General features: G+C 41.7%; 1 protein-coding gene across 1 annotated transcript; it reads right to left on the bottom strand.

Moving 5' to 3' along the window:
- Nucleotides 1–6,485: 6,485 nt before the first annotated feature.
- On the bottom strand, nt 6,486–18,481 carry LOC109898055 (leucine-rich repeat neuronal protein 1-like). The gene is made up of 2 exons (XM_020492821.2): nt 17,970–18,481; nt 6,486–10,629 (listed from the first exon to the last, which is right to left on the bottom strand). The coding sequence occupies exon 2, from the start codon at nt 10,380–10,382 to the stop codon at nt 8,220–8,222; it is 2,163 nt and encodes a 720-aa protein (XP_020348410.1). The 5' UTR covers nt 10,383–10,629; nt 17,970–18,481; the 3' UTR covers nt 6,486–8,219.
- Nucleotides 18,482–25,763: the final 7,282 nt, after the last annotated feature.

The following is a 25,763-nucleotide window of genomic DNA, read 5'->3' as shown; positions in this document are numbered from 1 at the left end:
TTATAGTTGCCTGAAAGGTACACGTTTTTAATAAATGGGTAAAATCACGTACATTTCTATAACTCTCATCCCCTTGGAACGAGCTCAACCAAAACAAAGTTAATCTCCAAAATGGAAAAATGTGCCGTCAAAATAAATTGTGAGCCAGGGCTACGCAGTGACTAAATACAAAAGACAAAAACATATTGACTGCCCACTGTTGGATTTTAACTTGGAATATACTTATTCATGTTACCATACTAGAAATTATAGATTACTTTACATGTACATGTTGGGATTTATTTAATTAACTAGGCAAGTCAGTTAAGAACGAATTCTTATTTACAATGACTGCATACCCCGGCCAAACCCTCCCTTATCCAGTTGTGCTCCACCCTATGCGACTCCCGATCACAGCCAATTGTGATACAGCCCGGGATTAAACCCAGGTCTGTAGGGACACCTCTAGCACTGCAATGCAGTGCCTTAGACCGCCATTTTGTTTAGGAGATACCCCCGTCCCAACCAGAGAATTAATGGTCTGGAGTGCTCTCACAAGAAGAAATGTATGTTTCTCTCTCTCAGTTTTCTGTTTCAACTTAGGAAACTGAGAGACAATGTGTCCTTTCTCTCGGCAGTAATGACAAGCTGGCAGATACGAAAAACCAGTTTTCTACCCATCTTTATCTTTGGGTGCTGTAGAAAAGGATTGTAACCTCACAGTAGGAGGTGACTTCTCTGGATTGCTTTTTGCGTAGGGATAACTACTGGGTGCTTTGTTTGTGAAGATAGTTTTATGTGTCAACACAAACTCATCTGCAACTCATAAATGTAGGTAGCAACCCTTTCGTGAAGGCAATTCTGGAACTGCTCGAGAAGTATGATTTTCTTTAAATCCTCCAGGTCCTTGACCTCTTGAGAACCACAACACTGATAAAAAAGACAAGCTTGTTCCCTTGCGAACTCAACATGGCTTTGTGATTCTGTCTTTCATAAATGACTAAAGACAGAATGCCTCTGGGATCAACTCGTCAGCCTGAAAGATAGCAGTTTTAACAGTGCCTTAATCTGAACTATGGTCAAGAGATAAAGCGCCGTACACTTCCGGAGCTTTTCCCACAAGAACACTTTGGAGGAGCAGTGACCAAATGCCACGTGGCCATTTTAGGGATGTGGCAATCCGCTCAAGTAAAATATACATTCACCTCCTTTTCGTTGAAATGCAGTACAAGCTGACTGCTCCGACCAAAACCAAACTGTTGAGGGTGCAGGATGGCCTGACTTGACTACTTCCAGATCTATCTCCCTTTGTCTTATTTCCAGCTCCAACTCTTTCAATCAACTTATCTTGTCTTTTCCTGTGCTTCAACTCTAATTTCTGTTGCTCCCATTTTGGCTTTAGTTCTACCTCTCTCAGTTGCACGTATATGGGTTTTACTCTACCACCCGTAGGACCCTTTTCATCATCCTCTCTCCAGTAGGATTTCTTCCTCCACCAAAACAGTACAGATCAACTCTTTTACTACTGCTTTTGGATCACCAGATGTCACCCTGATGTCATAATGCTTTGTAATGAGGAGCAGATTTGCCTTCATACATTTATCTAGTATCTCCCATGTAGGGTTTCCAGAAATTCTTCCAACTTAAAGACCATGGCTTAAATTTTTTTTTGCCTGTGTTATGCAACTTTCAAAATGTTTCAATCAATCTTATAACCCCTCAGGGTGGATGTCAGTCACAGAAACTCAACCACAAAATGTGTATTTTGAACACTCAACTATCTGGGCACAGCAAAACGTCAGAGTAGGTGATTAGAGTGACTACCATACTCATGGGAAACAAGATACGAGCCCCCATTTTGTTACGTTCCCCAGCAAGAAAACCCAAAACAGGTGGGGTTTTAAGAGGGGTTCTAAAAGGCACTCATGAGGTGTCCACTGATAGTTGCATAGCAACAACAACTGGGACCTAAAAGACGCCCCCCATGAGCACCCAATAAATATGCCCACTAAGAGGCAAACAAAAGAAAAACCCACACCAAACTTTAAGACTTTAAGGAAGCAAACCAAAATAATGGAGCAAAACAAAAACAGGGAAGATCAGATAAAGGATTGTTTTTCTAGAAATCAAATAGCGAGAGCCAACTAAAGGTTCTAAACTTCCATATCTCTCAAGACCACTGAAGCACTGGGTCAGCCACTCTTAAATGGAATGGTATCAAAGAAGTAGTTTCCATGTGGTTGATACCATTCCATTGACTCCATTCCAGCCATTATTATGAGCCGTGCTCCCCTCAGCAGCCTCCACATACACATAGTCTATTAATGTCCAAAATATCGGAAACCAATCTGCCAGCAATACAGTATAAGCTTCCAAATCCTTATTTTAATGGCCTGATACATGATACTCCATAATTATCCCTCGTCTAAAATGGGGATATGTTCATGGACATAAATCTGATGAGCATTAAATCAAAGCCCATTCACAAACTCTTTATATGAACAAGGTAATTGTATTCATTATCTAAACACTAATTATTAAATAAAATCCCAGGGGGAGACAAAGAAATCAATGTTGCCATGGTAACAACTCCCCCACACCCACACCTTGTGCTGGTGGTGACAGGCAGGTCACTTGAGAAAGAGAACCTTTCGATTAAAGGGAGGGAAATGTTACCAGCTTCACTGTTAAAAGTGACATTATGTGTCTAGGAATTTGTAATGTGCTGTCATTAATTTAATCAGAGTGAGCAATTCAGGGATGCTAATAAATATGTCAAATCACTTCTCCAATGGATTTGGAGGAAGATTAATTCACAGTCCCGAGTTATTTGCTTTACAATCATTGTCATTATTTAGATTATGACAGAAATCATGATTCATATCTGTTAGGCATAAAAGCCTTCAGATATGAATGAGTAATTGCTCTTTCACTCAAGATTCCATGAAGGTCAATCTGTTGTAGCATAAGGCACAACCATTCCATTTAAGGCAAAGCACAGCCTTCATTCCAGCTGACACTTGTATCTGTAACTTTATGGAGGCATTCTGAAAACAAATCGAGTTACCAAGAGTTTCATAAAATGTGTTTTATGAAAATGCATTTAATGTCAATCATACAATGTTATATTTAAATTGCATAACCTTTTGTGTTGGCTGAAAAGCAATTTTAGAGAAAGTTAAGCCACAGCAGTTGCTGCTCAGTGATTTCTCATGCTCGCTGTGACTTCCTCCACCCAGCTATTGCGATCTTCATTTGATCAACTTTCTTCTTCTTATTTATACAATAGACACCTCTCATAAGTTGAAAACCTCTTCTTTGAAATAAAGAAACCTTATCCCCAAGCCGATAATCATCAGTTGGCCAAAGTCAGCATTTATATAGGTGTACCTAGGCTCTACTGTATATCCAGTTTCCCTTTAATATCTACTGAACGCTGCTGAACAAATATGTGCCTACAGGAAGTTACTTCCTGCCTCTTAAAGGAGCTACTATCTCTGTTAAATGGGCCAGTCTAATAGAAAGTGTCAGGTCCTGGCGCAGGCCTTGGCTTCCTCCTCACGCTGAGCAGAAAGATTACATTTTGATTAATTTCTCTCAGTGAGCGCCGGCGGCCATGGGCCTGTTGGGGGAGAGCTGATAGCTGGGCTGTGAGTCGAGGCAGAGACAGAAGGTCACCTCAGCTTTGGACTGCTGCACTGCTGCCAGCTCCACAGTCCAGTAGAGCAGCAAAGAGAACTCAGACACCAGCACTGACTCACCAGCCACCTAGAACATGCTCTGGGCTGAAACATGAATATGACAAATCTCCAGCTGTATTCCCACACACTATGCCAACAGACAGTATTAGGCTTATACTTCAGTCATTAGGGAGCGCTTAATCTGGTTTCAGTTATTGCTCCAGAGCCTCGCCAAATATATCTCTTTAAATTTGATCTCCATTTGTCGCCATAGATTTAGGGGTGTCCCCATTCTGTCAGATTTGACAAATGAAAAAGATTTAGGCAATATTGGCAGAAACACAGACACAGCCAACCTGTGCATTGGCATTTATCTGTTGCACCAGGAATTGTAAGAATAATAACGCAATGAAATCACAGCTACTCTCAATAAATTCTTGTCTTGACTTTGATCCATGTAGTTCTTTCAACGCTCCTTCAAAAGCATGGCTTATTAACACATTGGGTCAGCATGCCTAGCCTTAAGTGTACGTATACAGGCCCTCTAATGCCAAGGCAACTGTTTTTTTCTCTCTACACACCTGTGAAAGTGTACATGGTGTTTTTGTGGTCCCCTCCTTCAAAAGGTGTACTCAGTTCGAGGGTTGTCATGGAAACAGGCCTTTCGGATGGGACATGGCGCAGACTACCACACACATTTTCAAAAGAACTCATTGATTGGCATCACAGTTCCATTCCGATCGTCAGATGCCCATAAACACAGCCTTGCCTTGTGCTCTGTCAGCCCCAACACAACACAGGACATAAGTCTCCCCAAAGGGTCTGTGACATTTAATGACATTTCCTCACAACTTCTCCTGGCATCTCACTAGTCAGATAAACATAGAGGAAGAGAGAGGAAGAGAGGAAGAGAGGAAGAGAGAGAGAGAGAGAGAGAGAGAGAGAGAGAGAGAGAGAGGGCATACCTAGTGCATGTTCTGAGGCATAATGGAAATGGAAATAAAATGTTAGCCAGTTTTGTTGCAGCAATTCAATGACAAATAAAAATGTAACATGAGTAACAACATTTCCTAAATGGATTCAAAAGGTTTGACAGGAAACAATAGGACACGTGTTGTTATGAATATGTCCTTGGTGGTGCTTGCAAGGTTATTTTACTGATATCTAGGTGAGAGATCCCATAATGTTAGACAACACCAATACTTGTTCTCAACTAGCCTACCTGGTTAAAAAAAGGTGGGGAAAAAAACACGTTGACATAATCTCACATCCTTTACATTCATAAAGATTCTGTAGCAGATATACTACGTCTACTGCCCTGCTTATTCATTTTTCTGTAGTGAAGTAGTACATTAGAGTTAGATGAGATGGTCTCTGATGATACAGATAGGGAGGGACAGTTAGAGAAACTGAGAGAACAGAGGGATGAACGTTATCAGGGGAACACCGACTGAGATGGTCTGATTGCTCTACAAAGCTCTGAGCTGTCAATCAACATCAAACACCAACATAGCCTTCCTGCACGATCAACTCTCAATAGGCCCAGACCTTCCTAGAGACAGAGCCAATGAAATTGTGATATGAACTGAGGTGGGTTTTTTTGATTTTCAATGAGAAAGCTGTTGAGTGACAGGGGACACACTCTTTTCACACCACTTCGATACAGCTACGACCGGAAGTGACTTTTCGTAGCAACTTAGGAGAGCATTTTCGCTAACCCTAAAACCCTTTCCCTAACCTTAACCTCAGTCTCCTAACCTGCTACGTTAATTATCCTAGCCTGCTGCGTAAGTTCTCCTATCCTGCTCCGAAAAAGTCACTGCATTGAAGTGGCAGAGGATTCATCATTAACATTCAACATTAACCTTCATTTTCCTTCCTCCTCTTCACCTCCCAGTGAGCTTATTGGTGAAAGAGCAGTTATGGTGGATGAGAAACAGACTGATGTTTGATTCCATCTCTACCATGGAAATCTACATTAATGTAAAAACCAAATGGAGAACTACACATAAACACAAAATCCTTCAGAAGGCTCAGTTATGCACCTCTAGACCCCTGTGAAATTCCATCTCATACTGTATTAGGAATGCAGAGAATTGGAAGCTGCTAGCATCTGTCTGATTAAGGCAGGGCTGCTGACTGTTAGAAATGCAGCAATCTGTGCTGCTTAATTGTGCCCATTATCCATAATCACTTCCTCCTTTGATCTATGCTCGGCCACTTCATATTCTCCTCTCCCTGCTCCCCACACCCATCTCATCTCATCCTGGTGACTGGACAAGACAAGGGAGGACACTGTTGCCCTACATGTCATTAATGGCAGTGGGCAGCATGTAAACCCTGAAGATCTGTCATCTGTGTCCAGTGAAGTCTAGGAGTCAATCAGCTTGGGAGGCTTGTCTTGACATTTATCCCCATATGTCTTCTTCCTGGTTTTCAGACTTTTCATCTGTGGCTTCGGAGGGTTGTTTGCTCCTCGTAGGCTTTTTACAACAGTATTTGGAGACTAAACGGGCAGATATGAATTATGCTCTGATAATTGCTTTTAGCAGCATTTCAATCTCTGTCGTTATATCTCTTCACTCTCTTTAACACAATCTACACTGTGCCTACACCTACTCTCAAACTGATTGACATTATGTCATCCTGTAAAACACATTTCTATCTCCCCGCAGAGGATGTTTTCATTTTTATTCAAGTTTGATAGTCATATGGAATTATGGTAAATTAGTGCATACTAATAAATACATTTTCTAAAGTAGATTTTATCCTGTTTTAAATATCTGACGTAGCATAGCCTGCAAATAATGACACATGGCCTGGAAATCGTATAAAAAAATATGAGGAAAATACATTTTATTTTTGCTTGTTCCTCAATATACAACATATTTGCGTGTGTAAATCACAACAAAATCAGTGATCGTTGACAGATTCTAGCAAAATGAAATAAAATATTCTGAGAATTTAAAAAGCCTTATGTCTACTTACCAAGTTAATAAACATTCATATTTATATTGCTGGTTTACAGTGTTTTCTCTGCAAACTTAAGTTCTAAATAAAAAAATAATGTTTACTAATGTCTAAAAAGTTGTTCAAATTATAGTTGATACAACATTACAGAACGATTGCTAACGTTATTCAATAGACAGTATATCAAGTCTAAACGTACTTTGTCAGCTTATATTCCATGGATAAATTGGTTTATATATTTCAGTGCACAACAGTTAACAGTTAAACTGTTTTACGAGAAAAAAAACATTGCATTCTAAGAATAATGCCAGAGAAAGAAATCTAAATGGATCCAATTCCAGCTCCTGCAAGCTGATCCAGACGGAATCCTTTACAATACCCATGCTGTGCTATTAAAACAAGGACTCAAAATAAACCACAGTGACTACCAAGTCCTGGGAACTAAACAAAGTTGTCATATTGAGTGTCAAAAAGGGAGCATGAGAAGAAAGGCAATGTGCTATGCTAAAAAGTCTGAAATACTAGTCAGTCCTCATATGAGCAAAGCAGAAAACAGAAGAAAAATAAGTAATATTACTGTCACACAAAGAAGCGAAAGAAATGTCCTTGTGCTCCTATAAGAAAATGATTTCTGATTTACCCCACATGTAGTGTCTTTCACCATATAGTAGGGTCATTCCACGAAATGAGTGCCTTTTGCATCCCTTTGATATTTTAAGTAGACATTTTGGAACAATATTTAATTTTGAAATTCTGTTTATTAAATGAAGTGCCCTTTATATAGACCACATGGACAATGAAATTAATCTGATTTTCTATATGAATAAAGACTTGCTAAAGTAAAAAAAATTCAGCATTTTTACATGACCCTCTGTGCCCCCTCAGTGACCTGACTTCTAGGAAGATTTGAACCCACTTAACCCCAACATTTCTACAAGTTTTCACCATCATTGTAAAGTTATACATTTTTTGGCTATTGTTACTTTGACAAAGTCATTTCAAAAGATTCTTATTTATTTAATGTGATTAGTGATTCATTTTCATCTGTCCCTTATTTTTAAGGTCAACCTTGTTACGTAAACTGAACTCTCCTTTTATATATATATAAAAAAGTGTAAAAGCAGGTGAGCTGTTTCTACTCTTTTTGGCCATTCTCTGGTGTTTTGGGGTGGACAACTGAGCGGGTGGAAAACTGAGTGGGTTGAAAACTGAGCATGTTACCAATAGACAGGCTAGAAATATTTTAACAACTTCAATTTTGTTGTGAAGCTTGCATTCCCTGTTGTACACAACACGCTTCCATTCCCCCTGTCACAAGGGGATTTATGGCTGATATTAGATGAAATCGTCAACCCTGTTACCGTCAACCCTGTTACCGTCAACCCTGTTACTTTATTTGGCACTTAATAGACACTTACCATAGTCATTTTGTATTTAACCTTTTGAGATGAGAAAATGTGTTTTTAATGAAGTTCAACATGTGCTCTTTATGACAGAATGATAATATTAGGTGAAATAAAACAATTTCTTTTTTTTTACCAAGTTACACTTCTCAAAAGGCACCGAATTGGTGGAACAACCCAGTAGCTATCACCACATATAGTAGCTCTGTGTAGTGTCCACTTGGCTGGGTTTGGTCTCTGAGGAGGAGGACACCTCTTTGTCCTTCTCACAGTCTACCTCCCACAGGTTGATGAGGGGAGGGTAGAGCTCATTGAGTGGGATGGAGGATGTTTTCTGCATGTACTTTTTCAGGGAGTGATTGTAGTTTTTCCTCTTCCACCGCTTGGCAATGTACACAGCCATAGAGGCCAGGCTGATGATGCCGAATATGGTTCCCATGACAGCTGCGAGAGCAGTGTTAGTGCCTTGGTCGGATATCTCCACAGCAAAGGCTGCATGCTTCGTTGTGACGTTGACACAGGACTTCTGCGTCTGCTGGTGGATGTTGGAGACGGTGAGACACACCTCATACTTGGTGGCAGGCTGTAGGTGTGTGAGGTTATACTCATGGACATCCACCGGGACCCTGGCTGTGTAGGTGATGTGGGGGTTGTCTATCTTCATGGTGGCAGATGACCACTTGAGGTTGGAGGTCATGACATTGGAGTTGACCTTCCAGGAGACTAGGATAGAGTGGGACTCAGTCTGCTTCACATAGATCTTCATCAGCTGGGTGCTCTCTAAGAGCGTACCATTCACCCTAACAGCAGTCACCCGAGTGTCTGCCCCCTCAACATTTTGTGCCACACAGGTGTACCTGCCAGAGTCCTCTACCTGGATGTGAGAGATGCGCAGCGTTCCTTCACTACTGAGGCTGTACTTCTCAGACATGGTGTCTATCATCACCTTGTTCCCCATGGGCGTGACCCAGTAGATCTCCGGTTCGGGCTGGGACATGGCTCGGCAGTCCAGATCCACAGTCATGCCGATGTCCAGGTTCAGGTGGTTGGGAAATGTGTCGTGGGAGATCATCGGCAGGCACTGCTCTGCTGAGTCCTGCTGGAGCACCTCCCTCACATGCTGCCCTCTGACCTTGGCTGGCATGGCACAGAGCATGGAGAGGGGCTCCATGAAGCGGATGCTGGTCTTGTTGGAGCTCATCCACTGGATGACGCAGTCGCATCGCATGGGGTTGCTGTGGATACTGATCTCACGCAGGTTGGGCAGGAAGTCCACAGTGGACTGGTAGAGGGCGTTAAGGGCGTTGTTGTTCAACATGAGACTCTCCAAGGCGGGGAGGTCACGGAAGGCCTGGCGGTTCACGTAGGAGAACTTGGGGTTGTTAGTGGCTTCCAGCTTGGTGAGCTCAGGGAGGTTATCGAGGGCAAAGCGGTCAATGCAGGCCAGCTCCCCCATGTTGTTAATGCCCAGCTCTTTCAGCCTCAGCATGTTCTTCAAGTCCCCCTCTTGAATTTTGTGCACAGGGTTTTTGTTCAAGTCCAAGAACTTGAGGTTAGGTAGTTTCTGAAGAGCGTTTTGAGGAACTCTGACTAGCTTATTGTCGTAGAAGGAGAGACTCTCTAGGTTATCTAGTCCCACAAAGGCATTTCCAGGAATGTCTGTTAAATCCATTCCAGCCAGAACCAAGCTTCTCAGGTTTACAAGAGGCTTGAAGTTAAACTCCAGAATGCCAACTATAGGGTTTTCCCCGATCATGAGGATCTCCAGATTGGGAGTAGACTCAAACCAGCGGCTGTTGATGGCCTTGAGCCTGTTAGAGTTTAGATGGAGCCTGAGCAGGTTGTGCAGGCCAGAGAGGGCGTTGGGGGAGATAATGTTGATCTGGTTATGGTTGATATAGAGCTCTTGCAGGTTGCTGAGGTCCTGCAGGCAGTAGTCAGGCATCTCAGTGATCTGGTTCTCCTCCAGGTGCAGGGTGGTGAGCTGGGACATGTTGCTGAGACCCACGTCACGGATGCTGCTGAAGTTATTCTGAGACAGGTCCAACTCTGTCAGGTTGTATAGCTGCTCCAGTTCCTCACTGGTCCTGGCGATGTAGTTGCTCTGCAGGAGGAGCACCTGCGTGTCACTGGAAAGGTTGCCTGGGATGCGTGTGAGACGGAGATCGTTGCAGTCCACCGTCGTGGCTTCTCTGTAGGTGGACTGAGGGGTGAACCAGGGTCGGATCTCGCATACACACTGCTGGGGACAATCATTATCTCTCTGGATTGAGGATAGTCCAACGGAAAACAGAATCAGGCCAGTGAACAACTGGCCTAGTAGACAGTAGATAAACCTCCCTCTAGCCATGTTGTCTGTCTGCGTTCACCTGTCTAAACCCACAGGGTTGGACACCAGAAGGGTTAGATGAACTTGGAGGGAGCTGTGTGATTGTCATTAACCAGAGGGGGTGTTGACCTGTAGGTGTATCCCTCTAAAATGATCCAGATGGAAAAATATGCCCAGGGGGTTCCAATGAAACAATTCTAGTGTTACAGTGAGTCTCCCACTGTTCAGAGTTTTTCTTTCATCAATACCTCAGGACTGCAAGGTGAGTCTGTAAAACAAAGACAAAAAAATGCAAAAAAAAGACTGAGTCACTATAGTTTAGTTTAACACAAGGACACAAAGGTGCACAAATAGCATAACAAAATGATATGTATGAGACAAAGGGAGTTGATGAAAACTATTGTCAGGGGTACACTGTATCATACGTCCAGTCACATAATATTACCGAAAGTTACATGTCAGTCATGTTAAGTAAAACATGATTGTAACACAGCTCCTGATGATGTTGAGAGCAAGCCTTCTGTTTACATCTTCATCTGAGAGATTGTTAATATGAATTATGCAGCATCATCAGTTGAGGAAAAATGTGAAATCAGCTCGTTTTAATGCATGTACAATAATACAAAAAACACCCATCAGAACTTGTATATTTGGACAAAGATCAAATTCCATTGAGTGCTCTCATCTATCCAATAGGCCCATCAGGAATAGATCATTAGCTTCTTCACACATCATTAAATACTCTGAGATACGTAAGTATAAAAATAAAAAAAAGTTCCTAGATTATTAATGAAGGGTCCACTGTGTCCTAGTTTTGGTACAGCAATATGATGGATTTCTTTGAACATATTTAGGGTGTTTCTGAGAGAAGCCTTCAGTGAGCATTGCAAACACAGCATTTTGTTGAACATACCTCACACTTCTCTTCAGCCTCAACAGTCACTTATTCAAATAAATTGTGATAATCCAGAATGATTTTTATCCAAGGACAGAGATTTTAGGAGAAGGACTTGTGAAGCCAGAATCTGGCCCAACGGTCTAGTCTGGAGAAGAGCAGCTCATAACAGGAGCACCAGGCATCTGCCATCCCATATAGCACTACAGTTCCGACTCTAACAAACGGGCCACAATACCTTTTAACCTAAAGTGAAGATGTTATAACAAATAAAATAGACTTTTATTGTAGTAACGTTCTTCAGAATAATGATTTCACTGACTATTGAGTTGGTTTCTAAGCTTTTTCTACCGTCACTAAAGAGTGTTAGTGATTTTCCAGAGGATAGGCTGGCACATATGCACACTTGAGCAACTACAAGGCTCTGTAATTGAGTTCTGAAAGTGGCATGTGGAAATCAATAAGTACTGATTCCTCCCTGAAACTACTGAAGCATTAGGACCATTTGAACTGAGAAGTGGGTTTACATGAGTGCTTTACTCTGAGTACCAACCTTTCCTGTATATGTCGTAAACGTATATAATGTGGAGGTGGGAATCAGAAAGGTCTGCCACCATATCCAGGCTAGCTGGTTATACCGTAGAGGAGTCCTGTATGGCATTATAATCTGAACAACACTTAAGGAATCCCCTAACCTAATTAGGTGAATTTACTGAAGAGCGTATCCCTTTCCATGGAAGAGACATACATTAGTACTACAGTGCCATAGGCCTTACAACCAAACAACATCTGTGATCAACACTCACTTAAGAAGATATTGCTAAGAGGCTTTGAAAGAAGAGAGCTGCGTATTCATCGGAGTGCAAAACTGTCTGGCAACAGAGCAAGGGTGACATGAAACAAGTTCAAGCTCCTCCTGCACAGGGGATTTTTCTTCCGGGACAGGGTGAAATAAGGGGTGAAATACTTGTAATACAGGCATGTTTCTTATGCTAAGGCAGAGTGAGTGGTTAAGATTGACTTGACCCATCAGGATTAGCGGAGTCAGAAATCAGTCTGAGGAAATGTAACCCTCAGGAGAGATAGAGATCACTGTGTTCTTTAACTACAAATGGCTGTAACCTACCTCATCATGTTTATTCACTGTTTATAAACAGCCATTACTGATAGGCTTAAATAGGCTTAGATGTAGTCAACAGTGCATCAAAAATAGAGCAAAGCGACAATGTCTTGCAAGGATGCCTTGCTTCCAAAAGGAAATTGCAGTAAAATAAATCAAGTTGCTACATCCTGAGGTTTTAGGGCAAGGATCATCAACTAGGTTGAGATATAATATTTGACTAAAACATAATAATTTAAAACCTCGCTTACATTTGTATACAATCCCTATTGTGTGTGGAACAGAGTTCCAAAAATGTAAATAACTTGGAGCTGATTTCCTGGTGTTTTTGCAGTATTTCATATCAATAATGAAAAAAAATTATAAACAACTTCATAAATGCTGGACAACTTCAGCATGCATTTATTTTTGGCTCGGAAATACTTGGGTCCAAAAACATGCGTGGGCCGCCAGTTGGGGAACTCTGTTTTAGAGTATTAAAAATATGCTCACTGGACCCTAAAATGTTTAACAAACTTTGGAAGGATAAAGGATTCCCAGTGATAGCATTGGTTTAAATCTGATATCTATGGGTTAGTGGGGTTAGTCTGAGATTCTGTCCATAACTCCAAACCACATTAGAGGGACCATTTCAGTGTGAGAGATTACATTTACGAGAGCATCATTTCATCTAAGACTTTGTATTCCAAACAAAGGCTTTAGTTTAAATATTGTCATTAAGCTTCAAATGAAGGTCTAAGCCAAAGGTTAAACCCACAGATTAATGCTGACTTTTGAGATAGCATAACAGCCTTGAAACCTGGCCTCCACATCCACACATCAGGGGGAAGAAAACAACACAACATGGAAGGAAACAGAAAGCTCTTTAGCTTGAATCAGGACAGCCTTTGTATCTTCCAATTGGGTACTTAACCTACTTAACCTTACAGTAGTCACAGTAAACTATGTGATCCTATGGGTAAGTGATTTGAAGATCACAGGTGTCTGTAGTACTATTGAGATGGAGTATGTGTATGAATTCATATGGGTTCAATGCTTCTTTAGCACAGGACATATAACTGCAAAACTCCCTGGTGGACATGATTCTTGGGGATCTATGGTTCCTGGTATGGACAGTAGTCATAGCTTGCCTGCTGTGACAACAAAAATGGCATGTAAAAACCATGAAATGTATTCATTCTGAGTGAGACACCTTTTCTATCCAGAAAATTGTCTGTTCTTTGTCAAGAACACAAAGTCCACTTCCACCACTTATGGGTCCCATGGAGGGACATATTTCTTTTGCAAAACAGTCTCGAACAAAATGTGTTTTCAACACCAATAAAAAAAATATTGCAGTCAATGTTACAGAATGATTTTCTATTTCATTTAAAAGTTTCCATGTTGGCTTTCATTCGATGTAATCATTTTGAATAGATGGTAATGACAATAATTGTGCTCTCTTTGGTTTCCGTAAGGACTGTACTCAGTTTACTATAGGTCTAATAGAAGTGAGGTTGAAGTCACTGCATATTTACTTTAATGATGCAGTATTGTGTGAGTCTATTCACATTCAGCTAAACTAAACAATGTAAGGAAAAATGATCCATTCATACACAGTATTTCAACCAAACCCTAAGGGGACAAGAGCACAATAAATATCTGGTACACAGTCTCAGACTACATATACTATACTAACAACATAGAGTTTTTTGGAATAAATTGTTAGCTATACTCTTGTTATATAGTTATACATTACAATAAAACCTGTATAATCAAACAGAAGAGAATGTCCTGCAACATCTAATAGTTCACTTCAGTACCTCTAGTTGTCAGATCAAATAGAATTATGCAAAGAATACATGAATACAAACTGACAATTGATAAAGATTTGAGTTACAGGATTGGTTAATGGCTGATGGTTAATGATTTGCTTTGTACCCTGGCTGTCAGACACCAGGTCTTTGATATGTGCTGAGGAGCGAAATCCTTTTTTTCCCGCAGGAGAAAGGTGTTTACTTTTCCAATCCTGTGTTCACAGGGCGTAATCCTTCCAGAGATGTGAGCAATAGAAGACATACAATCCCATCACATAATTCTGACATAATAAACATAAACAAGATAAGGCTTCCCTTAGGGAAAACCAAATAAATCGAATAAGTCAATTCTCCACCATCACAAATGGCTCTTCTAAACGGACACTCACACTCAAAGAAAAACTTCCTATGGTGACTTTATGATTAAGTGACAAGGAGCAATATAAAATTAGAAATGAGATTTTCCACACACTCTTTTGGTTCATTTGAGTAGTGCAGACATAAAGTCCAAGATTTTAAAAAAAAACGCTGAATCTGTCATGCTGATTCCTAAAAGCCCATGAACATTTACACCACTTTAAGAGGCGAACAGTCTGGTGGGCTGGGATTGGCAAAGATAATTGGTAACTACCACAGAGAAGATAAACCCCCCCCAGAAAGGCTTAAAATAACTATATTCCCCTAAAAGTGTGGTAGAGGGGTAATAGGTTACTACATACAGGAGGGTTAAGGGGGAAAACGTGTGTTGTTTCAGAATACAGTATAATACAAGCAGAGACAGCTGGCTGGCTGAAGACTGAACTTATGTCCTGCATAAAAGGGTTCAGCTGCTTCATGTCCATAGCATTAACACGAAAAGCTGCATATTGATTGTAGTCTAGATTAGAATATGATAAATTCACCTACATCAAACCAAGGACTGATAACTCCTCATTTTACACCTCTGCAGAGGTAATAAACTATCTGTGAGACAGGAGTGTTGAGTCTTTCCAGTAATAAGAACACTGTAAAGGGAAGTGTTACCTGAAATGTATGCTTGTATTTGTAGCCTGTGCCCTCCGCACTGAGAAAATACAAAATACAACAGCAATGTCCAACTACTAAGCCTGGGGGGTTTGGGCCCATAAGCCCACTGTAAAAGTTACACTCTGCACAGAATGATTCCTTCAGCAGATTATGAGAACATAATTAGTTTAACAGCTGCCTAGCCTGCACCATGCCTTACCTCTGAGATACTAATGTGTTGACCCTTTTTACAAGAATAATGGGAGAAGCATGAGCTGCAACACCCTCCACTCCCCCCTCCCCTCCCTTTCCATCCCCAGACCCCCCTCTCCCCAGCCCCAAGGGAACTCTCTTCTCCATGGTGGAGGACATTGTAGTATTCTCAATGTCTCCTAATAACCCTGCCTGGTGGACAGACACACACACCCTATTATCAGGCCTTTGTGTGTGTGTGTGCTTGTTGGAGGGGGAGTTATGCCCACAGGGTTTACCGAAAGAAAAAAAAGACAAAACCTTCTTCAGGCACCTGGCCACTCCTCTTCCCCTCCTAATACTTTGTTATTTGAGTTTTGAGAAATGGATGTCCCTGCTGTTCACTGTCTGTTTCTCAAGATCCATCTGACATGAGATTGTATCCCAACATATCACATAGGGCTCCAAACAAGGTCCAGTGTTGTCTTTAGGATGACATCTCTTTATTTGACGTGCTGTAAGAAAAGGTCATACTCAACACTTTATTTTTCAGTGTCTATGTCATATTGCCAACACTGACTGAGGCTCAGTGGGCAAAGTGATGATTTGGTACTTCTAGCACAGGCAACTTGATACCATAGCAACCAATTAATGACAGGGTATAAAACAATGGAAATCTGTATCTAAGTGATCCTAACGAATTACAACTTTAACAGACTGACTGATAACACAACTGAACTCCTTAACACTCCTGCTGTGTTCCGGTCAAATTGGACCAATTTACAAGTTCTCTCTGAAAAATGTAGTTCATTTAATCTGATTGTCATAAAGTTCCATGACTTTGTCCACGCAGGGCATCTGAACCCAAAATACATTTTGATGATTTTCATTCAATTTTGGGTGTTTTTAAAAAACTTTTGTACACCTGTGGTGTTCCTGGTCAAATATGACCAGTCATTAGAAATTATTGGGTGAGACTACAATTAGTGTATAAAATTGAGTTCAGGCACATGCCCATTCACACTTCCTCTCCCAGACCCCCACATGCATGTGTATTTGAGCATACACACACACACACACCTCACTCCCCTTATTGGTTTCCATGGGAACCCCCATGGGAACATGTCCCCAATAGAATATTCTCCCCACAGGAACCACACCTGTTGGCATTCTCGCAAACAATGGCAACATTGTTTCAATAATATATAGAACTTTTCTTGCAGCTCTGGTTTATGAAGCTTTTTTGAGGCCTTGCTCACAGTTCATTCTGTGACAGCACAGTGATCCAAACGATATACTGTGTGTGAGACTCCTGAAACATACTGTAATATATTTGATCATGACACTGGTTAGGAGGAGAGAGTCCTTGTAAACTTTGACACAAAGTAGTCTCTTATAAATAGCACAATATGTTTCATCTGAGTATTTGTTATAGTAAAAAATAATCCATGTATTATGCTTTTTTAAACTAAAAAACAAGTTCTATGAGCTCAGGACAATGAGGCCTACAGGCCATGAATAGAAAATAGAAGTTCAAAACTTATAATGTTCACAAGAACTTAAGTTGGTAAAAGGATCTAACACAACATTAGGTGATAATATATGTATTATTATGGATTTATAATCAGCTATAATGGGGCGGTCATTTTGGACCGGGAACACAGAATGAATTAAACATGAAACGAACACAACAAGAGGGTTAAAACAGTGCCAAAGATACTGGTTCACTACCATAGGCTAGCCTTAGTGTTGTTAACACTGTTGGACATTCAAAGTGCGAATAAGAAGCTTGTGAGAGTTAACCTCAGCTATTACACAGGAGCAACAGCTGCAAAACGGCAGAGGCGTTTCTTAAAATGACAATAGGCTACCCCACTCCCTGCCCCCCTTTACAACCCCGTTCTCTTGACTTTTTTTTTTTGAAGACCTGTCTCCTGCTCGATTTATTCTGCCGATAATGAAGGAATCGAGACATTTGCCGACATGCATTCACATGTATATGCAAGTCACATTTTTGCAACGTTGCAGCGGTAAGCGGTGCCGCAGGAGGATCAAAGTTTGTTTCCGAGCATGTTATTTGACGCATTGAGATTGAAAATGTAATATTTCTGATTGGGATATAGCCAAATCACAATAATATGAATGCAGATATAGAACAGCAGATGCAGAGTAGTCGTAGGGCTACTCCTGATTAATTATATAGATATCCTATAATATGACATTATTATAGAAACCGATTGCCTATTAGTTATTCTTTCGTATAATATTGCCCGTGTGTCCCTCCATCCCATGCACAGAAAGCCCTTGCAGAGATGCAGTAACGGTAGGTTGTTTGCAAACAAATACCATTGTTAGGGAAAATTATACATTTCCAGAAAAATTGATAGCATACTAGCTATGACCCCCTGGCCACAACCTTATTGTGGAGGTAAGTGCCCGGCAACAGAGTTCCTGCTTCCATAACATTCACATCCACCTGTTCTCATACTACTGCACAATACCTCGAAAGAGGATATAGCAGGCTACAGAAGAAGCAGCTTCAGTTTAATATATTCTGACTTTGTTCATACAAAATAAATCATGTGAAGTATAGGGCTCACCTCATTGACATGCAAGCCCCTCTCTTCTCAGTTGCATCCCGTTTATGTGGACATCAGTAACTTAAGGTTTGTGCAAATAGCCTTCACCTCTATGCGTCAATAACCTACATACCCAACAAATAAATCCAATAAATACATAGATAGCCTAATCGGATTCCTTCAATATTATCGTGTAAAACATTTCTTAATCTATTCCATTCAAGCAGCAACGGGTAGCCTATTTACAGCGGTTTGTCGTTTATATATTCATTCAGGCACGGTTCCCATGTAGGCTAACCTCGAGGAGAGCATGGTGTAGATTGTAGAGACATCTAAACGCTTCGAAACGCCACCTGCAACCTCACTGACTAGTTGTCTGCGGATATTCTACTCTTCGACCGTAACCTAGTGCTCCTCCAAGGAAAATATGAGAACCGCTGTCCAAACGAGTCAGCTGCTTCCGATTGGCTGCTGGATGGTGCTGGTCATTCTCGCTCAAGCAGAGCACCATCTGTTCGAGGATTGTTATGTCGCGAACATAGGCAGGCGCTAGGTCTGCGCAGTGGGAGAACGCCAAGGAGGGAGAGTTCTCACACACCTCTTCCATCCTTGACGTCTGAAATGGTGCTTCTGTTGGGAGACAGTGTACCTCTTTGTTTTGCTGTTGTTAAGTTCCTCTAAATAGAGCTGTTTAATATGCAACCTATTCATTTGTTGCTTTTCTTGCCTGCATGAATACTTGCTCCTCTACCTCTATCGTCCATCCATCTCCTGCTCTCTTTACATTTATTTTATTTTATTTCACCTTTATTTAACCAGGTAGGCTAGTTGAGAACAAGTTCTCATTTGCAACTGCGACCTGGCCAAGATAAAGCGTAGCAATTCGACATATACAACAACACAGAGTTACACATGGAATAAACAAAACATACATCCATCTCCATCCTACATCAATCTTCTGCTCTCTTCACATTCATGTGTTGCTGGGAAACTTGTCTTTATTAGAACAATATTGGCCCTTTACACTCCAAGCAATCCATGTCATGTTGTATACAGTAGACCTAAATGTTGTGCCGTTTCTGTCAAACAATCCTTACCGTGCTCTGTAAATGTCAAAATGGTCAAATGTATTTTCAAGAATGTTACTTTACTTGATTTTGTGATAAAGCCTTGATGTAAAGAGAGCAGGAGATGGATGGATGTAAAGAGAGCAGGAGATGGATTGATGTAAAGAGAGCAGGAGATGGATGGATGTAAAGAGAGCAGGAGATGTGTGGGTGGGGTGGGGGGGGCAAGACTTTCTCACAAGAAAAAATCTAGAAAAAGAACCCTCCCTCCTTGGCGTTCTCCCACTGCCTGTTCTCCAGAGGTGCTCCAGTGATGCTCCAGAGGTTCAATGTTCAATTACAAATGTGTAAGCTTTGAAGATCCTGGATTGTATCTTTAAAGCACCATAATCCCAATGTACTCCACCACATTATAGAGACGAGACATGCACACTCTTGATATCTAAGGTTTATAACTGGTAAGTAATTTACTACGGTTGAAAGTGAACATGTCAGGTTGAAACTAAAATCATTGCAGGTTTAAAGCTTTAATCCTGAACCGTATCTACCATCTATCTAGGATCCCTAGGCATAAAAAGACATATGCATTTGTGGACTGATTAACTGGACAAACATGATACATTAAGGAATGGTACCAATCCTTTAACAAAATTACTCTGAGTATTCCTCCTTTCTGGAAGGAGAAACAAAACAGTTTAAATTGTAGACTACACCAAGAGGTAGATATTGCAGAATGTGCATGAGCCGTGGTTTCAAAGCGGTTAGGAGGCAGGTGGGGAGAAAAAGTCTTATTTTCACTTCTCCTCCCATGCCCACGTTTATTTGTCCGTCCCTGCCCACAGAGAGAGATGAAGACAGATGGCAAGCTCTGGCCCTGTCAGAGAGAGGCTGCAGTGAAAACACAAGCTGTCTGGAGCTGGATGGGCACAGATGAATTCATCAAATAGGTAGAGAGGAATGTCAGGAAGAAGCCTGCATCTTGCACCACTACCCCTCTCTAGTCATATCACGCTGGGATGTGTGGACCCTCTGACTCTCTCTAGGCATATCACGCTGGGATGTGTGGACCTTCTCACTCTCTCTAGGCATATCACGCTGGGAAGTCTGGACCTTCTCACTCTCTCTAGGCATATCACGCTGGGATGTGTGGACCCTCTCACTCTCTCTAGTCATATCACGCTGGGATGTCTGGACCCTCTCACTCTCTCGAGGCATATCACGCTGGGATGTGTGGACCCTCTCACTCTCTCTAGTCATATCACGCTGGGATGTCTGGACCCTCTCACTCTCTCGAGGCATATCACGCTGGGATGTGTGGACCCTCTGACTCTCTCTAGGCATATCACGCTGGGATGTGTGGACCCTCTCACTCTCTCTAGGCATATCACGCTAGGATGTGTGGACCCTCTCACTCTCTCTAGGCATATCACGCTGGGATGTGTGGACCCTCTCACTCTCTCTAGGCATATCACGCTGGGATGTGTGGACCTTCTCACTCTCTCTAGGCATATCACGCTGGGATGTGTGGACCCTCTCACTCTCTCTAGGCATATCACGCTGGGATGTGTGGACCTTCTCACTCTCTCTAGGCATATCACGCTGGGATGTGTGGACCCTCTCACTCTCTCTAGGCATATCACGCTGGGATGTGTGGACCCTCTCACTCTCTCTAGGCATATCACGCTGGGATGTGTGGACCTTCTCACTCTCTCGAGGCATATCACGCTGGGATGTGTGGACCCTCTCACTCTCTCTAGGCATATCACGCTGGGATGTGTGGACCCTCTGACTCTCTCGAGGCATATCACGCTGGGATGTGTGGACCCTCTGACTCTCTCGAGGCATATCACGCTGGGATGTGTGGACAGTAATGCTCCAGTAATGATAGACTATTGGGCAAGCGCGCCCTGCTTTAATTCCGGTGATTTGTATTCTCTGTATCGATGCCTGCTATTGATTCCTCCCATTAACTTGTGCATTAAACAGTGTGGTTTATCAGGCCCTGTCAACAGCCCAGAGGATGAGTCTCTGTGAATACCAAAGTCCACATCACATAACCAGCTTCAAAGGAGAGCTTGGGGAGCAGAAACAACAAACACATTTGTGCTCTGTGTCTCAGTTTCTAATACCGCTTGATCTCACAAAGGAACAGCCTCTGGAATGACCAAATCGCTATCGCTCTCACAGCTGCCAGCTGCAATTGAATGACTGGGTTGTTTATGGGAAATGTAAGGGGGAGTGAGGGGGAAACTAAAACAGCTCAGAATATGGACTATGTAAGGAATACTTAATAGTAACTAATACTTTTTATGAGTGCTTTGATATACAGATGTAGGACCTTAATTTCAGCTACAGCAGGATAATCATCCTGCAGCAACAGGAAATGGAAATTATCATGTCGATTAAAATTAATGGACAGTTTTGAAGGGGTTGATACATTTTTCACAAGGGAAAATCAAGTCTTAAATTTCAAAGTGGAAATTATAAACTTCAGAAGCCTTTTTAAACCTCAAATTTAATTTAATTTAAGTTTAAAATGTCCTGCATTGCAGGAAAGTTACCCCGCAACAGTGTGATTAAATTAAGCTCTGTAGATAGCTGTAAAAACTAAAACAAATAAATCTTAGGCTAAACAACACATGTCCGATGATGGACAGTGATAAGACAGAGTGAGATTAATGTGACTGATTGTTGCTCATTTCCAGGATAATGTGTAGAAGTGAGAGGGCCAGTGAGAGAGTCTGATCAGAGTGTGAGTATGATGCCTGGCCAGAGTGACATGGCATTTATCTGTGAGGCAGCAGGGAGGTCAGCCTGTCAAGACCACTGCCCGTCAGCCATGTATGGGCCTACTGACACTTCTCTGAGGAAGCAGGACCAGATGGAGACATTCACTCAGCCTCATCTTGCTGTTATACTGAGTAGTAACTACAGATCCAGGGTGAAGGAGCTCAAACACTCCTCCTCTCAGACATGTCAAACATTGTCTTGCTGCCGTATAGTGTGACCTTTCACTCTTGGAACATGACCTCCTCAACATTCAGCAACATGTCTTCACTTGTCTTTCCTGCAACAGAGCACATCCCTGCACTACCCAGACTTGTCTAAAGGTCTGTTCTCCTCTGCATGTCTCTGAAATTTCCTCCATAATGCAGCACTTTAATTACCACTGTCGAGCCTCACACCGTCCGCTCTCCTCCACTGGCTGATTGAAGTCTGTTTATATTTCACTCTGAGATGAGAGTGGTAGAGGTAGTGCAAATTACAGATATGGATTGTTCTGTTCTCTCATCTCCATTTAACGTCCCATCCTTGCTCGTAATAAAGGAAGATTAGGGCAGTTTAGACATAACAGCTTTAATGCACTGGCCAATAGAAAGAAGGTTAGACTCTCCTCTAATCTAATAATGGCGCCAGAAGGGATGGCTGCCGTTTTACAGGCTCCTAACCAACTGTGCTATTTTTTATTTTTTTTTCACATCGTTTGTAGCAAATTTTGCACATAATGTTGCTGCTAACGTCTCTTATGACCGAAAAGAGCTTCTCGACATCAGAACAGCGATTACTCACCTCGAACTGGACGAAGATGTTTTCTTTAATGAGTCTGACGCGAAGGATATACTGCTTTGTCTAGACAAGGCCCAAATCCCTGTCATCCGCGTGAAGAAAATACAGAGAAAAAGGCAGAGGAGGGCAGGGTGCCTTGTAAGAATTTGCAGGCGAGTAGGTAAACCACCACTACCCTCCGCATTATTGTCCAACGTGCAATCATTGGAAAGAAAACTGTACGATCTACAATTAAGACTATCTTACCAATGGGACATTTAAAAACTGTAATATCTTATATTTCACCGTTACGTAGCTAATTGATGACACGGATAATATAGAGCTAGCTGGCTTCTCCGTGCATCGGTAGGATAGAGCAGCTACGTCTGGTAAGGCGATGGGCGGGGGTGTTTGTCTATTTGTCAATAACTGCTGGTGTGCAATGTCTAATATTAAAGAAGTCACGAGACAAGTAGAATACCTCTTCACTTCTTATCGCTGGGGGGCAGTATTGAGTAGCTTGGATGAATAAGGTGCCCAGAGTAGACTGCCTCCTATTCAGGCCCAGAAGCTAAAATATGCATATTATTAGTCGATTTGGATAGAAAACACTCTGAAGTTTCTAAAACTGTTTGAATGATCTCTGTGAGTAGAACAGAACTCATATGGCTGTGAAAAACCTGAGAAAAAATCCACCAGGAAGTGGGAAATCTGAGGTTTGTAGGTTTTCAAGTCTTTGCCTAACCAATATACAGTGTAAAATTTGGTCCGGTTGCAATTCCTAAGGCTTCCACTAGATGTCAACAGTCTTGAGAACCTTGTTTCAGGATTCTACTGTGAAGGGGGAGCGAATAAGAGCTGTTTGAGTCAGGTGTCTGGCAGCCCGTGAGAGTTAGCTGCGTTCTTTTTCCTTTCTAAAGACAAAGGAATTGTCTGGTTGAAACAGTATTGAATATTTATGATAAAAATATCCTAAAGATTGATTCTATACATCGTTTGACATGTTTCTACGAACTGTAATGGAACTGTCGTCTGAACTAAGTGCCTGCGTCTCATGAATTTGGATTTGTGAACTAAACACGAGAACAAAAAGGAGGTATTTGGACATAAATGTGGGACTTTATCGAACAAAACAAACATTTATTGTGGAACTGGAATTCCTGGGAGTGCATTCCGATGAAGATCATCAAAGGTAAGTGAATCTTTATAATGCTATTTCTGACTTCTGTAGACTCCACAACATGGCTTGTTTTGGTCTCTGAGTGCTGTACTCAGATTATTGCATGGTGTGCTTTTTCCGTAAAGCTTTTTTGAAATCTGACACAGCGGTTGCATTAAGGAGAAGTATATCTTTAATTCCATGTGTAACGCTTGTATTTTCATCAACATTTATGATGACTATTTCTGTACATTGATGTGGCTCTCTGCAAGATCACCGGATGTTTTGGAAGCAAAACATTACTGAACATACCGTGCCAACGTAAACTGAGATTTTTGGATATAAATATGAACTTTATCGAACAAAACATACATGTATTGTGTAACATGAAGTCCTATGAGTGTCATCTGATGAAAATCATCAAAGGTTAGTGATTAATTTGATTTCTATTTCTGCTTTTTGTGACTCCTCTCTTTGGCTGGAAAAATGCCTGTGTTTTTCTGTGACTAGGTGCTGACCTAACATAATCATATGGTGTGCTTTCGCTGTAAAGCCTTTTGAAATCGGACACTGTGGTGGGATTAATAACAAGTCTATCTTTAAAATGGTGTATAATACTTGTATGTTTGAGGAATTTTAATTATGAGATTTCTGTTGTTCGAATTTGGCGCCCTGCACTTTCACTGGCTGTTGTCAAATCGATCCCGTTAACAGGATTTCAGCCGTAAAAAGTTTTAATGTGCTGTAGACCACACTATCTATATTATTCGTAGCTGTCTATTTACCACCATACACCAATGATGGCACTAAGACCACACTCAACAAGCTGTATAAGGCCATAAGCAAAAAGAAAATGTTCACCCAGAAGCGGTGATCCTAGTGGCCAGGGACATTAATGCAGGCGAACTTAAATCCACTTTACCTAATTTCTACCATGTCACATGTGCAAGAAGAGGGAAAAAACTCTAGACCACCTTTACTCACCACACAGAGATGCATACAAAGTTCTCCCTCGCCCTCCATTTGGCAAATCTGACCATAATTATATTATCCTGATTCCTGGTTACAAGATAAAACGAAAGCACAAAGTACCAGTGACTCTCTCAAAACGGAAGTGGTCAGATGACGCGATGCGACGCTACAGGACTGTTTTGCTAGCACAGACTGGAATATGTTCCGGGATTCATCTGACGGCATTGTGGAGTATACCAATAAGTGCATTGATGACGTTGTCCCCACAGTAACAGTACGTACATATACGAACCAGAAGCCATAGATTACAGGCAACATCCGCACTGAGCTAAAGGCTAGAGCTGCCGCTTTCAAGGAGCGGGACACTAATCTGGACGCCTAAAAGAAATTCTTCTATGCCCTCAGACAAACCATCAAAAAGGCAAAGCGTCAATATGGGACTGTGGCAGGGATTGAAAACTATTACAGACTACAAAGGGAAACCCAGCCACAAACTGCCCAGTGAAATGAGCCTATGAGACGAGCTAAATGCCTTTTATGCTTGCTTTGAGGCAAGCGACACTGAAGCATGCATGAGAGCACCAGCTGTTCCGGGCGACTGTGTGATCACGCTCTCCGTAGCCGATGTGAACAAGACCTTTAAACAGGTCAACATTCACAGAGCATGTGTGGCAAGTGTCTTCACTGACATTTTCAACCTCTCCCTGACTGAGTCTGTAATACCTACATGTTTTAAACAGGCCACCATAGTCCTGGTGCCCAAGAAAGCGAAGGTAACCTGCCTAAATGATTACACCCCGTAACACTCACGTCGGTAGCCATGAAGTGCTTTGAAAGGTTGGTCATAGCTCACATCAACACCATCATGCCGGAAACCCTAGACCCAATTCAATTCACATGCCTCCCCAACAGATCCACACATGACGCAATCTCGATCGCACTCCACACTGCCCTTTCCCACCTGGACAAAAGGAACAATTATGTGAGATTACTGTCCATTAACTACAGCTCAGCGTTCAACACCATAATACCCACCAAGCTCTTCACTGAGCTAAGGACCCTGGGACTAAA

Source organism: Oncorhynchus kisutch, linkage group LG1 (genome assembly GCF_002021735.2).
Source record: "Oncorhynchus kisutch isolate 150728-3 linkage group LG1, Okis_V2, whole genome shotgun sequence".
NCBI classification, from domain to species: domain Eukaryota; kingdom Metazoa; phylum Chordata; class Actinopteri; order Salmoniformes; family Salmonidae; genus Oncorhynchus; species Oncorhynchus kisutch.
This window is presented reverse-complemented; position numbering and strand designations above follow the sequence as displayed.